General features: G+C 39.5%; 1 protein-coding gene across 1 annotated transcript in view; it reads right to left on the minus strand.

The window, feature by feature from the left end:
- CRIM1 (cysteine rich transmembrane BMP regulator 1) overlaps window positions 1–16,832 on the minus strand; it is a 943,646-nt gene that overhangs the window by 85,599 nt on the left and 841,215 nt on the right. The window contains exon 12 of the mRNA XM_075339496.1: window positions 13,711–13,926. Within this exon, the coding sequence (XP_075195611.1) occupies window positions 13,711–13,926 (216 nt within the window). The remainder of the gene's footprint in view (window positions 1–13,710; window positions 13,927–16,832) is intronic.

Genomic DNA, 16,832 nt, shown 5'->3' on the forward strand with positions numbered 1-16,832 from the left:
GTGTGGATGACGTAGGACGCGTCATGCACCCCGACTTCAGAAGAAGGAAGACAAAGATGGCCGAAAGAGGAGGCGCCGGAACTGGAGAACAAAGACGCCCATCTGGTCCAACTCCACCGCAGCGGCCGTTTAGTTTATTATAAAGGGATTTTTACATTCTACACAGAGACCTCGACTCTTATATACATATGTTAGAATGCTGTATATAAGAGCTTACTGGTGGTGGCTGCAGCTTATAGGCCCCAAAACTGGTGACAGGTTCCCTTTAGGTCAAAAGTGCCTTCTTTCTTGGATAGGTGTGCACAAGATTTCTGATTGACATGTAAAGCAGAAATTAGTTTTCTGTAACTACTACATTATGTCTTAAACAATGCCCCTCTAGATCCCTTCTATAACTGGTTACCCATCCCTGTATAGTATGTCTGGGTCTAAAGCAGTCTCATGAAAGCATGCATTGCACACAAGAAACCTAGAAATTCTGCTTCCAAGGAGCTTTCAGCAGCACCCAGGACCAGGAGACTTAATAACTCTACTCTGAGGTCTCCCTTTTTTCCTTAAGTCTCTCAGATGTTCACGAAGAGTTGGCAATAATGCTTAAAGCCAGTTAGACAGATTAGTTGCTAGGGGGGGGGACTGTCTAAAAACTGCAACATTTTTCATGGTATTTCTTGACAGTCTTTCCTTAGCAGCATGTCTCAGAGAATTCACATCTTCAGCTACAGAGGGTACATGTGGGACAAGGATGTTTGAAAGTATTTTGTAGCATGAAATGTTGATCTGTGATGTAATAAATGAATCAGAATCCTCCTCTAGGACCTGCTAACTAGAAGTGGCTCTCACAGAACCTGTTCTTCCCAGTATTACACAGGTGGCCAATTATTGAATGGCTGCAGAAAATACTACATTTGTCCTGTGCCAATTTTCCCACACAAAATAAATGGCGGCATGTGCACCTATATACATAAATGAATATACAGAGCATTATTATAAAGTCTCACTAAGTAAACAGATTTGTAGGAGAAGGGATAATAACTTCTTTGTCCCTCATCATGCATAAAAATAAAGAATAAAACCACCAATTCTAGGGAGAAGCATTTCTAATAATTTTACCCATGCTCCCGAATAATGTCCCACCTGCATCGGGCTTCCCAGTTTTATTTTGCTTTTTTTTAAACTGTTACCCAACAATAATACATATAATACAATAATGATAGCTTCATAAAAAGAAGTGGGCAAAGACTCGCCCTGGAACACTTGCAAAAAAAAAACCTCTAGTAGGTGGGGACTTAAAGTCTTTTGATATCTAACATACAATTTCAGCGGGAACCCATTTGGGCTCGCTACTTTACCGGAGGCCATGTCACTCTCTAGAGTGATATCAGCATCTAAAAAGGTTTGCTAACTCTCACTTAAGAGTAGAAAACTGTAAATCCGTATCAAAGGCAATCATCTATAGTTACAGTACTCTTAAGGTACCGTCACACATTACAAGATCAACAACCGAGATCGCAGCTGAGTCACGGGTTCCGTGACGCAGTAGCGATCCCGTTAGTGATCTTGTTATGTGTGACACCTACCAGCGATCAGGCCTCTGCTGTGAGATCTCTAGTCATTGCAGAATGGTCCAGGCCATTTTCTTCAAAGGCGATGTCCTGCTGGGCAGGACACATTGCTGTGTTTGACACTGTGTGACAGGGTCACAGTGACTGCTGAGATCGTTATACAGGTCGCTACTGCGACCTGTATTGTTCCTGCATCGCTGGTAAGATCTGACTGTGTGACATCTCACCTGCGACCTCCCAGCAACTTACCTGCGATCCCTATCAGGTCGCATCTTTTCGGGATCGCTGGTAAGTCGTTGTGTGTGACTGGGCCTTTAGATTTGTATAAAGTGTCTTTATATGCTTGAAACAATTAGTAATGCCTTCTGCAGACTTTACTATTGAGCCACCTATAGCTCTGACCTTGAGACTAGCATTAGACATATTATGTTGACAAACCATAGAAGTCAATGGTTTGCTAGATTGATCCACCAGTTCAAAATAAGACAATGGGTAAAAAAACAACTTATGTTTAGTCTTAAGGCCGCTTTACACGCTGCTACCTCGCTAGCGATATCGCTAGCGTGCGTACCCGCCCCCATCGTTTGTGCGTCACGGGCAAATCGCTGCCCATGGCGCACAAAATCACTCGGACCCGTCACACTACTTACCTGCCTAGCGACGTCGCTGTGACCGGCGAACCGCCTCCTTTCTAAGGGGGCGGTTCGATTGGCGTCATAGCAACGTCACTAAGCGGCCGCCCAATAGAAGCGGAGGGGCAGAGATGAGCGGCCGGAACATCCCGCCCACCTCCTTCCTTCCTCATTGCGGGCGGCCGCAGGTAAGGTGAGGTTTCTCGTTCCTGCGGTGTCACACATAGCGATGTGCGCTGCTGCAGGAACGACGAACAACATCGCACCTGCAGCAGCAACGATAATTGGGAATAGGGGAGCATGTCAACGATTAACGATTTTGAACGATTTAGCAACCTTTTTCGATTGCACGTATGTGTCACATGCAACAACATCGCTAAAGCGGCCGGAGGTGTGTCACGAATTCCAAGACCCCAACGACATCGCTTTAGCGATGTCGCTGTGTGTAAAGTGGCCTTTAGTATCAATATGTTGTGCATAAAGACATGGAAATTGCAACCACTTTACTTTATTTGCCTCTGTGGGCTTAGATATACATGCACGTTCGGCCTCCCCTAACTCTAAGTCCATGTACTCTCTGGAAGTCACTTTCTTTCTATATGACACAGTAGAAGGAAGGAAACCTCTAAGATATTCCTTAAGTGTATCTCAAAATAAATTAATGTCTCGGGGAGTTTCATGCACAGCTACAAAACTTTCCAGTTGATCAGTGATTCTATCATTGGGGCCTATAAGCCTCACCCAAAAGGGATTAAGTTTCCAGGGAGTTCTATACTCTATTTGGTCCATTAGGAGTATAAGTAATACAGAGTTGTGGTCTGAAATTCCTCTGTGACCGGGCTCCACCTTCTCTACCTGGATAGCCAAACCAATAGAGCCAAAAACCTAATCTGAGATAAAGTATGCCTAGACAAGGAGTGACAAGTGAATTCTAGAGCTCACTATAAAATCACCTATCCATTACCCTCCATACATGAAGACAAAGTGGGAGAAGAGGGTCTAGTAACAATTGCTGTTCCTCCCAATCTAAATCTGTCAAATATGGCTTCCCAGCTTGTAAAGGCAGATCTCTACTATGTCATTGATTTCCTAGACATGAACAAGTATTCCTTACTTGTAACATACAAGAACAACATTGGGTTACACCTTCAGTTATTTAGCTTGTATATGTAATTTTGTAAGTAAACCAATATGATTGTTAGAGAGGGTGACTGTAAAAATAGATTATCTGTTCTAGCGTTGGTTGCGTCCTCTGGGCAGAATATCTACTTTCTTATGTGTTTTAGAAGATAAGCGAAAAAAAAAAATCTATCGTCTCTGAGAAAACATAGAAGTCAGATAAAAAGGAGGAAAAGCAAGAGACAATTTATAAGCCTGTGTCTGTTCTCTACAAAACCTCAAGATGTTGCCTGAAACACTCTGTAGATATATAATACTTAGATATTTAATACTTACATCACAACTGTAAGCAATCCTAATTTTCTAGGACACAATATAGATGTGACCTTGGTAATTGTATAGGTGCAAATGATAAAAAGGTTCCAGAGATGGGTAACATAGCTCTTATAGTGTTGAACAAAAAACTGCTAAAGGTGAATTTTTACCTATAGATATAATGCTTGTTGGTGAAATATGTTTTTTTTCTCTTAGTTTATCCTAATTAGAGTAGCTCAAATTGATTTAATTCACCCAGAAGGATCCCAAAAATTCTGATTCTCTGGAATCGGCTTGCTGTCACGGTCATCTCTCTGTTGTAGAGACTAGTGACAGGTTCTCAACCAGAGTCTCTTTGCCTTGAAACTCTGCAGTTTAAATGTATTCTCTTTCTCTTGGTGAGGAGAGAGTTAATGCCAGCAAGCATTCTCATTATCTTCCCAGGTGTCTCCGGTTTGGACAACTCCTTGTCCCTATATATACACCCTCTGCTCCCAGTAGAGGGTGCTGGGTATTCACTTACTCATTTGGATGCTTGGCTTAGTGGTGGAAGGAGCTGGTGCTCTCTGCAAGTTGCTATGTTGGCTGCAGTCTTGGTGCTGGCTGCAGCTGTCTGTTGTTGTGTTTCCCCCGTCTGTCTTTCCTTCCTTTGGTGTTTTATTAGTGCAGCGGTGGGGCTAGCATCCCTCACCTGCCCACTCACTAGCCAGGGTTAATACAGAGGCTACCAGGGAATCAGGTACCCTGTTCGGCAACAGGTGCAGAACCTGTATAGGGACTGGCTAGGAGAGTAGGGTACAGATGGAGGTGAGTGAAGGAGGTGTCCCATCGATCCTCTCACTAGCGCTAGGGCCCACCATTGTTAAAGTGTCCCCGGTGTACCCCTTGTGTTGTAGTGTGTCGCATCATACTTCCATTGTCACTACCGTGACACTTGCAGCCGGAAGCCACTGTTCAGAGTGAGAATGCAGGAAGTGTATTGGCACGAGCAATGCAGAAGGAAAGAAGAGGTAGGGTAACTTCACACAGTGCGTTTTTCGCGGCGTTTTTTGCGCGTTTTTCGGGTGCGTTTTTGGCCTCAAAACTGCATGACTTTGCTTCCCCAGCAAAGTCTATGAGTTTTCATTTTTGCTGTCCGCACACAACTTTTTTTTTAAGCTGCATTTTTGAGCTTAAAAAAAAATGGACATGTCAATTCTTTCCTGCGTTTTTCTGCGTTTTCCCCCCATGCAATGCATTGGAAAAATGCAGAAAAACGCAGAAATCAAAAACGCAGCAAAACGCAGCCAAAAACGCACCAAATTGCGGTAAAAACACATGCGTTTTTGCCGCGTTTTTAGCGGCCAAAAATGCACAAAAACGCAGTGTCAAAAAAACGCAGCGTGTGCACATAGCCTTAGCAGTTAGCTGCGCAAGGGACCAGACGGAGAGGCTGTGCCAACAAAATAGGTGAGTCTTGAGATGAATATCATTTTTCTTTTCATCCTATATTTATTATGCTCTGGTAACTCGGTAACCCCCAGGGCATAATAAGGAACATTGAATTTCCTGACCAAATTTGAGCAAACTAAGAAATTCTAATTTTGGCACTACTTATTATATTGTTCCTGGATTTACAGCATGGGAAAACTTTAATTTTATAAAAAATATTCTAACACTTTAAATGGAATTCTGAGAAAATACAGGATCACATTTTCATACTAAATTTGCCTTGAAGAAGGGTTTTTTTTATCAATTGAATTCTGAATTGTTCTAGTGGAGAGAGCATCTTCTCTACTTTATTTGTATAGACAATCTGTGTAATTATTGACATTCTAGTAATACATAGATTGGGGCAGAAAAAAGTCATGAGAAATTTAGTAAAAAAGTAATGATAGACACAAAGTTTCTAAAAGTCATATCACAAACCTTCCAATTTGTGTTCCTTAATGTATTCTCTACGTAACTGAAATCTGGCACCGCGATAACTGTTAAATTAAACATCTCCACGGCTGCTCGACTGCACAATAGAAACCTTAACAAAAAATCCTTTACATCTGTAAAGATGAAAGAGTAAGGTCCAATGAATCTCAAAGGATTTTTTTGCACTACGTCAGCTTGATGTTTCACCAGTAATTACTGAATAAATGTGTAAATACTAAGCATCAAACTCTACAGCTGTGTTGTTTTAAGGGACTAACAGATTTCCTCCTGAATATTCAATGTGCCTTAGACAAAAGACCCTACAGTGTGTGAGAGACGTATCTTCCTTTATGTTGCTGCCGGTGTATCAGCCACCGTGTGAATAAAAGAAATTGGTAATGTAGATGGGCGTCTTGCTTCCTGGAGCTCAGATTCAGAACCACAGCATCTGTTCCTTCACGTGTCCTCTGCAGGCAATCGGAAAAGCAGAACTCTACGTTAGGGAATATGATCTTAGACAACAAATGAGAAAACCTACATTTTAAAGGGAAATCCTGATCTCAGCAAATAAAGCTAAGTCACTGTAAAATGTAAAAGTTAGGCAATTTTCCAAAATACTTTATAAATCAAATGATTACTCCTCTGTGCTGCCTCAATTCACAAAAAGGACTCCAAATGGCTTAGGTGGCAGTATGGCTTAGTCTATGCGCTTCAAGACAACCTTGCCTCTTCCATAGCACTATACCTTGTACTTCCCAATACCGTTGAAATACATAATGTATACTAGTCACATGAATGAGTATTGTGCCATATGTCCAACACTCTCCCCAACCATACTATGATCAGAGCTTATTAATTATGGAAGTATATCAGGTGTATATTCTGAAGCTTCATAACTGCTTCTTTGCCTCTTATGGTAGATATGTTTTGGAAAGTATGAAAAAATTCTTTGTGAATGGATTGTAACCTAATGATTCGCAGACATAAACAACTATACAGTAACTATGCACTTGAGTAGGGTTATGACAGTCATCTGCTAAGCTTTCAGGTACATGACAGCACACTCAGGAACTGCATGGTGTTAACAATGTAATAGCATGACAGCTTACTCGCAGTTTCCTTTCCTGTTCTATTTCTGGAGTTCTGCTACATCTGTATCAGATTACCCTACTTAGTAAGATAAGACCTCTGAAAACATTCGGTCAGGAAAAAAAATGTGATATTTATTACAAAGTCTCAAAGCCTTAAAATGTCTCTATAACATTTGGAACATATTTATTAATATTTGAGAATATTGTACTTTTGGGCTGTGAATGAAGAGAGTGACTCCCAACTATGAAACTGAACCAAACAATTTTTGCAAAGATTTTCCTTTAATCTCAATTTTCATCTATCTATCGACAACGGGGCTCGATCCGGTGACCTCTGTGTGTGTGGTTAGTTTCCCTCTCTGCTGGAACCACAACCTGTTTTGTCTCTGCCCAAATGCTGATAGTTCTTTTCTCTTTCCTTTTCTTTACCTTTTACTCTTCTGTTTAACTTCCATTCACGTGTTTTCACTTCATCAATTTGTTTGCCCTATCACATTTTGGGAGGGGCAATTTATTCTCACCATGTACAAGCCTTATTACTGGTTGTATTCCTAAATAGATGGATAATTGGAGTCACAGCTCTTCAGGTTTTCCTTGTTGAATAATCTCTTTTGCTTTTCCTGCAGTTTGTGAGTTTCTTTTCCCAAAATTCTTCCCTTTCTGTTATGTTTGGGATTTGGGGGATTTCCACATATGAGTTTCTTCCTTTTTCCTCCATCTTCCCTGTACAACTCTTGTTGCACGCTCTTAGTCATGTGTCTCACCCTCTACCTGTGTGCACTTCATTTATGTTTATTGTTGTTTTGTTTAACACTTTATAGTTGAGGGTGCACTTACAGTCACTCAGAGTGAGCTGTTGTTGAGTGAGGACACCACTGCGCTATATTAGGATTCTAATCACTGAGGTCAGATTTAGGGTTTCTTCTAGTCTAGCTACGGACCTGCTGATTACAGGTATTACATATCTCCTGATTTGTTCATCCCCATGTGAGTGGTAGGGCTCATTTGTAACATGTCTAAATACCCTGGGTCTGACTTCTGGACCACCAACAATAATAAACATGAAAGGCCACCACTCCAATCAGTATTCATGGAACTAAGACTGCCAAATACCATCCCAATAACAATAATGTCGGGCCACTGTGTAAAATGTAAAGAAAATAAGAATGCAATAATTTGGAAATCTTTCATAGCCAAATGTTATTCACAACAGAATATAGGACACATATCAGAGGTTGACTTTTCATTTGAAAAAATCAACTCATTGGTTTATTGGTGTCAGCAAAACATCTAAAAAAAAATTGGTACATGGTTAAAAATGAGCTATAAAAGTCAGTAGTACTGATAAAAAGCAGCTGGAAGGTCAATTTTCAACTAAGTCGCTAAGTGGCTGTGTATAAAAAGAACATGTCTGAGAAGCATATAAAGGCACATAAACAGGATAATCAGTAATTCACTGGTGAATACATTTATGTTTTCCATCTATCCTTTATACATACCAGTTATCTAAGTATAAGCATTGGAGAATAGGAGGGAAATCAAACTCCCTGCCGCTGCTTTGTAAATCCATTAGCAGAATACAGGCCACCATTACAGTCATTTTGCCTATGGAGCAGCAGACACAGGCTGTCATAAAGCATTATTTATGGCCCTGTGGTAATGTCATACAGAATATTTCCCTTGCTGGGCCGCACCGTACGACTTGTTTCGAGAGTTATTGAATAAACAGACCTCATCATATACAGTAGTATGTATTGCCTATCCTGTCACATATACAAATCTACTTTGATGTCGGCTATAATTTTTGCTCTGCAATCTCAAACAAAACAAACACATTTATGGTTTTTAATAATACAACTGTAAAAAAAGTGTCAAACTGTGCTTTAGTACAAAGAGATAAAACTCCGCGGGGATGATTAGACACGAGCATGCAGGGGGCACTTCATCTCTGCTTAATAATCACGTAAATGAATGCAACGTACTAGTTTTCGACAATGATCAGAATCTGAAAAACATTAGTCACACAGATATCTACTGAGAGTTGTTCTTCAGTAATCACTGCGAGGAGAATGAACACTACATCAAAACCCCAACATTCACCCATTTAAAGGGTTATTTAAAAAAACAAAAACCCTTTCTTTACAAAGCAATAGATAGAGATCTATTTCCACTGACACTTGGAGTCATCCCTAAACTGTCCATGTACTAAAAGCTCGGAAAACAACATTATCCCTCTAGATTCCATTGTTTTATAAGTGAGATGTAAGTCATCTTCTATTCCAAACGTGTGTCAGCTTGCAAATACTTTGGCAAAATCACAAAGCCGTGGGCTACACAATGAGACAGGCCTGTAATCAGGACGCACATATTATTTTCATAGCTCAAATCACAGTACATCTTTTTTCTTATGTACAGAGAAATTTACTCTGGTAAACAGTTTTTCATGTCATAAAAAGTCCAATTTTTCATTAATGGTCAATCCTAAAGGCCTCATATACATTAGATTGCTGTGGAATAAACAACCTGTTTCTCGACTCCCCTAGGCATCTTTCAAACAAGAACAGAAAGGGAAACTTATGGGAACTCGAACATGACAATGTGGTATCAAAAAGTGGAAACAATACATTTTTGCCTCTTTCCCTAGCCTCTGGCATTGCCTTATACTGTATGTAAAATTCACCTGGAGGTGGTGGTGTCACACCTGGCCCAAGAAATGTACTAGATTTCACACCAGAAACTGATGCAAGAAATCTACATCAGCTCAAATCCGAAGTAGACTTCATGTTTGGGTAAAATTAGGCCATTAGAATATGCAGAATGGAAGATTGATGTTCACTATTTTTAGTGAGTTTTCAGAGCTTATATTCAATCAACACAGCTAAAAATAAGCTATGAGGCCCTCGTAAACTAAAGTAGCTACAAAGCCCTTGCTAAATTTTCCCCAACACACATGGTGGTGTGAGTCAACCCTCTCAGAATATAGAATTAAAATAGGCAACTGCCAAAATAGGCAACTGCTTTAGTTACCTGTGATATGTTATAGGGCGGTGGCTTAGTAGTCAATACTGTAGCCTTGCACCACTGGGAATTCCTTGATTAAAGTCCCACCAAGGACAATGTTTCCAAGGATTTTGTATGTTCTCCCCATGCGTGAGGGTTTTTTCTTCCAAGTACTCTGGTTTCTCACAAATTTTCCAAACACATACTGATAGGGAATTTAGACTGGACCAGTGTTAGTGATAATGGGACTAAATATGCTTATAAGGTCAGTGCTAAACTGGTTATTGGAGCTTGCAATCTAATCCATACAAAAAGCAAATAAGAACTGCCGTGTATTCAGGGTTTAGAAATAAATCCCACTTACAAGGAGGAAAATAATTTGCATCTTATTCATAATTCCTCATTTTTAATTCAGACGAGAGGCCATCTCATTTCATTTACAGAAATAGCATTTCAATCTGTGTTCAATTATTTTCTACTGTGCGTTATCAAAGGCAATGAAAAAAGTCAAGCCGCAATCAAAGGTTAAGATGGCAGAGATATTGTAGCTTTATCTTTTAGTCCCCATAAGAAGGATCCACAAATGCAAAGCACCTGCGTGCAATGTTCATGATGACTCCGGTCAGTCATATCCGCCGAAATAAATCATCACTTTAGTTACTCTGACCTCTAAAATATCAGACAAGGAGGACTATTGGTCTGATCAAGGCCAGAAAATGAACCGCAGGTATGCAATGCCACTATCTGACTCCTGACATGTGTCAAGGTGAGTGCCTTGATTTATTCACCCCTGGGAAAATGTAACTCTGCAGCCGAAACCTTGTTGATGCCTCTCTATAGAAAACAATAAATCTGATCAAAGAATGTCAATACAAGTCCTGTCATATCTTTACATTTACTGAAAGAAAACTCCATTTTTGGAAAATTACTTCCAAAATGGCCAAATAGACATATGGCTATTCTAAATAGTCCCAAATTAAGAGAAGAACATATCAAAAATTATATCGGCATATTCAGCAAAACTTGTTCTCAGTTCATGTCATGTGTTTTTGATGGGACGTATGTTTTATATGAATTAAATGAAACACTAATATTTTTTATTTTTTTTAATTCCGGATGTACTGTGCACTTTTGGATTACGAATTCTAGTTGCTGTGGACCAAAAGTGGAACCAGGCAGCCAACCATATGAGGCTGGTGGACTATATATTCCGACAGGGGTAAGTTCACTTTCTTCTAATTTATGTGAACCACATACAGTTGAAAGCAGAAGTTTACATACACTATCTAAATAGGCACATCTCCATGTTTTTCTCACTATCTGATATTAAATCAGAATAAACGTTTCCCATTTTAGATCAATTAGGAGCCACAATTATATATATTTGCCAAATGCCACAATAATGAGAGAGAGAATGTTTTAAAGCATTTTTTATTATTTTCTGCAAAGTTAAAAGTTTACATACACTAAGAGCACTATGCCTTTAAAATATATGGAACAGCCCATATGATGATGTCATGTCTTTGGAAGCTTCTGATAGGTTTAGTGGCAACATCTGAGTCAGAGACACACCTGTGGATGCATTTTAATGCATCTGTGTATTTTTAGATAGTGTATGTAAACTTCTGGTTTGAACTGTACGTGTAATCATGTGACCAGTTGCTTGCATCGGCAGTAGTGGGAAATCGTGACAATGTGATCACTGCACGCTGTCAAGACTGGACGTTCCCTTTAAGATCTTTAACGTCCAGATTGCTTGCTGGTTGTCGAAACGCTATGGTACATATTGTGTAAAAAGTGTATTTCAGATTTGCAAAATGATAAGCTGCATACGGCCCGACGACTCTTAATCTAATCCTCGCTGGAGCACTGTAATCTTGCATACACTGAAGTTGAATTCATTTCATTTTCTGCCATTTATTCCTGAGTCCTCAGCTCTTGCTTGTTCTATGTCACTTGTGCTTCTCGAGCTGGGCTTTACTTTGAAAACTGTTAATCATTTTTCAATCATAAGTACTTTTTTTCAGACTTTTTTTTAAAGCCGGAATCTAATATACTTTTTTATCCCTAGCTTATAAACCCCTAGGTGGTAAATTACCAAGGAGCAATATTACTATAATCCACACAGTATCTGCAGACGCTCCCCCCATACACAGGTAAATCTTCGGTTCCTTTCTTGTGCAATCATGTAGCAGGGTATAGAGCCGCACCTGTATTCATCCGTCATTCAGTCACACAAGTGCTTCATTTTGTGATTGAGGTTCCGCGGAGGGAAATTATACGTATTTCCATTACTTATACCTCCTGCAATTTAGTAAATTCATTATGGCAGCTATTCTACCCTGAAGTGATTGTGACGCATGTGTAACTCACAATGACTGCATATTCTTGACATGACTGAAAGGTTTTGTCCATCGCAGCAATCGTAGAATGTAATATATCATCAAAATCAATTCTACATGTAAGAAGCAATAGTGTTGATTGCTTGGGATGTAACTGTCAATTATTTGCGGATGCTGGCATCGAAGATGAAGAACTTGACAGGAACTAAATAGAAATGCATATTTCTTTAAAAAAATTAAAAAATGAACAGATTCACCAAAGAAGACTAAGACAAAGCTGAAATAACAGCAATTATCCTCAAGATGTAAACTGGAGCCACATGCATTTGGGAAATGGCATTGCCATGCAAAAAAACCCGTAAAGGTTTATTTCTCGAAGAACCAAATAAATGACCACCTCTGGAGAAGGAGGGCTAATGATGGCCATCAATTGAGGCTTTTCTCATTGAAATAAATAAAGCGGTGGGAAGACTACCTTCCAATGACCTCCATTTATTTCAATAGGAAAATCAGCCAACCAATATTTTTGGGGGAAAAAAGGGTTTCCTTGATATAACATAGGCATCTAAGATTGGAAAATCATTTCAAACAGGATTGGTCACCAGAATTCACATGAAATGTAAATTACATATAAAATGACATATTAAATTACATATATTAAAGGGATGGAGTGGACCTGGGACAAAAGGTCTGCAGTCACTTTATGTTGCTACATGCTGCTGGTCTGCATGCTATCCCGATACCCGGTATTTCCAATGTGAGCGGACAGTCACGGGATCTCATGTGTGAGCGTGAATTGAGAGGAGCCAGATGAGTCTAGTGGGTACATGACCGCAAGTATACAAATCACACACAAGCAGTCACGTGACTGTTCGCTAGCACCAGAAATACTGTGGAATCGTGACAGCGTGCACACTGCACACTCTCAAAATTCAGCAGTCATTATGTGACTAAAGACTTTTATCCCAAGCCCGGACAGCTTCTTTTATAATGAAATCTTACACCTGATGAGACTAGTAGACTTAATTAAAAAAAAATGTTGTAAATAACTGTACAATCCTGATAATAAGTTGAGCAGTTTATGAGTCCACCTATAGAATGAGTCCAAGTCTCTGCCCATCCAGACTGACTGACAGCTGCAGCTTGTGCTGAGCAGTGTGAGATCTCAGCAGAAAGGAGGACACTGAGGAGCGGTCAACCAGACGAGGTTTTGTAAATCATACAGAAATTTTCACACAGATTATCACAGTAAATACCATATATCAGGTCTAAGAAAGCCACTTAATAATTTGTGCAGTTAGTGGACTATTTTGTGCTGTTATTCTGCTTTTCTAAAATCCTATTATCCCTTGAAAAAGCCATGGTTTGTTTGTAAATGGTCAAGCAAAAGTTCATCATCTATTCAGCTAACTCTTATCACTCAGGTATAAAACAGACAATGGCGGTTATAAGACCCTAGTATAGCTAGATGCTAACGCTGTGTAACTTACAGTGCTCTAAACTCTTTCTTCTCCTACAGGAATAAAGATACACAGTCTTTTTTGCTCAAAATTCCTGAAACTCCTGAAATAATTCTCCACATCTATATAATGACATGATTACCATCCATAGTCCTTTCTTCAGTATGTACAAAGGATGGATAGTGGATGCCAGGACACTGCAGATTGCTGAAAATAGCATAAAATATACCCTAGTAGACAGAAAAAGAACTTTCATACAATTGCATATAGACATAGCCGCGCCATACCTGGGCAATGTGGACAACAAGAGTCTTGAGTGCGAGTAGGGTTCTGACAAAGAAGAGGAGGACAAACTTCAGTCTCGCACAATACTCGTCCGCTATGACAAGTGCACTGAGTGCAGGAATCAATATTCCAAGTCTCTCCTTCAATATAATACTCCCCTCCAGGAGCATGACAGATAGATGGGTCTGTGGACTCAGGCTTCTTCCCACTGGAGTCATCTGTAACGGAAGATTTGTAAGTAGTATCAGGAAAATGTTGCATTTCTTATTAGTAGAACTATGGAACATTTCCACCTTGTCACATTGTTGAGCAACTTTCTTGTAAACTTTGTATCAATTCCTCACCAGCTACAATATGTCTATTTGCTTTAGGTTTTGGTTACTATTTGACAGTCATACTAGTACAGGACACTACTGTTCCATGTAGTAAAAAAACAAACAAAAAAAAAAACCAAAACCTGTTGAACTCCATATAAGTAAATGGTGGCAAACATAAAACATTTAAAAAAAGTACTAATATATATATATATATATATATATATATATATATATATAATATATATATATATATATAAACAAAAAGAAAAATTACATAATTAAATAATAATTGTCTAATAGAGTGATCCTTATAGTAACATACCACCATTCTTTCATTTATAGAGCACCTGTCACCAGGTCAAAAGAGGCTGGATTTAGCTCTTATTTTGCTCCCTTGAGTATTTTTTTTAATTTTTTAAATCCACCATATGGTTCTAGAGTTATGGGCGTTTATTTTGTATCTATTGTTCTGGTCTTCACCAAGAGAGTGTTACTCATGGGATTCTCTGGGGACGAGTCTTTAGGCTGCTCTGCCTAATTAGCCAGTGAGCCACACCCTATTGGCAAAGACCATAACAACTTTAAAAAAACAAGACACCATATCTCTGGAGCCACATGATGGCCATATGGTAAAACAAAAAACCCTAATACTCAAGGGAGCATCAAGAATAAAATAAGAGCAAAATCTTTTGACTTTGTGACAGGTCCCCTTTAAATAATACACCAGTTAATAAAATATTTTAGTTGGAAGAGATTCATTTAATTAATGGATCACCATTCATTTCTATGTAATATAGATCATCACAGCAGTTGATCACCAAGGATTTACTTGTCAGATTGCTGAACAGGGATATTATAGCAGTAGAAATGTTCTCAAAATCAGCTCAGTGGCCTGTTACTTTGTATGTAATAGGATAGTGACATAATTAATGGTGGCGGAAGTATAAAGGTATTCTGACTTCATACAATGTGTGTTTGACTGTAGTCCCACTTGCGAGGGACTCTCTCTCGAGTCTCGCATCACATCACCTGGTGCGGCCGCACACTCTCCTGACAGGAGCAGGTTGGATGCATGTATTTCTATGCAGTTGCACATTCGTGTCCGGAGAGCGTCAGGCCGTGCCGGGTGATGTGATGCGAGACTCGTGAGTCCCTCTCAAGTGTGACTCCGGCCTTTGAACATTAATGCTGACATTCAGTCTCCTATTAATGAAGTTCGGTCACCAGCGCAAAGTTGGCTGTTTATGGTGTGATTCTATTATTGTTGCTCTCTGTTACGGTTCCAGAGATTTGGGCTTTCTAGTATAGTGCTATTTTGTATGGTCTTTACTAATGATTCTATGCTGGGGGGTTTTTATATGCTATGCATTGAAGACTATAAACATTAGCCTTAGAGATGATTGGATAACGCAAAATTCGGATTTACATGTCTGTGTAAATTTTCCTGGGAGATTTGATTTACAGAGAAGTCCATTATGTTGCTCCACTCTCCAGACTCCATGGCATAATAACTGTAATATGTGATAAATATTAAAAATCTTTGTACTCACCTCTCTGGCCCCTCAACTCCTCATCGATCTGGTGTCATCACTGCATCTACGGATTGGCGTCGGCAGAACTGAAATCCCCGAGGTCTTGGTTGCAAAACAGAGGCTTTTGAGTTTGCTAGGCCAAAGAGGGTTCTGTACATACACCTGCAAAGGCGGTTGTGTACAGCGTGACGTCAGGAGCTGCAACCTTTGCGGTCACATGCGCAGAACCATCCTGGGCCTAGCGAACTCAGAAGCCTCTACCAAGCAACCGAGGCACGGAGGGTTTCAGTGTTGCTGAGGCTGATCGGAAGATACAACAAAGACTGGACGGGTGGTGGTGAGGAGTAGAGGGGCTGGAGAGATGAGCATAAGGTTTTTGTTTTATTTTTTGACATTGTGATGGCCTCTAATGGTTTAGAAAAATGGTGGCCAGCGTTCACCAACTTGTTGAGTCAATTACAAAAAAATCTTCTTTTTTGCAAAACTCAAGTAGAATTTTATTCCACTCTAATATAGTTCCTCATCTTTAATTATCATATTAAGGCAGTAAATATAAAGGACAATATCTCTGGAACAGTTAGAGGAAAAAAAACACAGAATACTCAGGGGAGCAGCAGGAATAAAATCAGATTGAAAACCGGCCATTTTTGACCTGGTGACAGGTTTTCCTCAAAGTAACAAGTATCTGACTGCCAGAAGTTACGTCTCTGTTTACAACAAACATTTTTTTTATTTTGTTTTTGAGGCAGGAAGAAAATCAATAACCTTTAGTTCTGAGCAAATTTGTGTCTTCTCGAAAACCAGGGAACAGTATTTTGTTTGGCGCTTGCAACTTTTCTAAATTTCTCACACACAAAACAGAAAATTATATACGGCTTGTAGCCATGGAGATGACTGCAATAAACTGAAAAGGCTTGTAAATTACTTATCGTCCGTCATCTCATCATTCACAGCAAAAATTGGAATTTAGCGAAAGTTTACACAAAAAAAGACTAAATCGCCTTTTCGTGATGCATACCACATAATTTTGATTCCCTAAAAGCTAAATAGCACATATAGTCATGAATGCTGGAGCCTCAGCACAAGTGATGAGAGGTATAAGCTGCATTAAGGCTGAAGCTGACTGCTGCGCCAAAGGACGGAAAAAATCACATCTTATAATAGGGATAATTACAAAACAGAAGTGTCATGAAACCATCTTTAGACGTGCATTTTAAGAAATGAGGGGTATTTGCAGTCTTCAAGAGAATGAGAATAAGCCACACTGAATATAAT

Source organism: Anomaloglossus baeobatrachus, chromosome 3, assembly GCF_048569485.1.
Source record: "Anomaloglossus baeobatrachus isolate aAnoBae1 chromosome 3, aAnoBae1.hap1, whole genome shotgun sequence".
NCBI lineage: Eukaryota > Metazoa > Chordata > Amphibia > Anura > Aromobatidae > Anomaloglossus > Anomaloglossus baeobatrachus.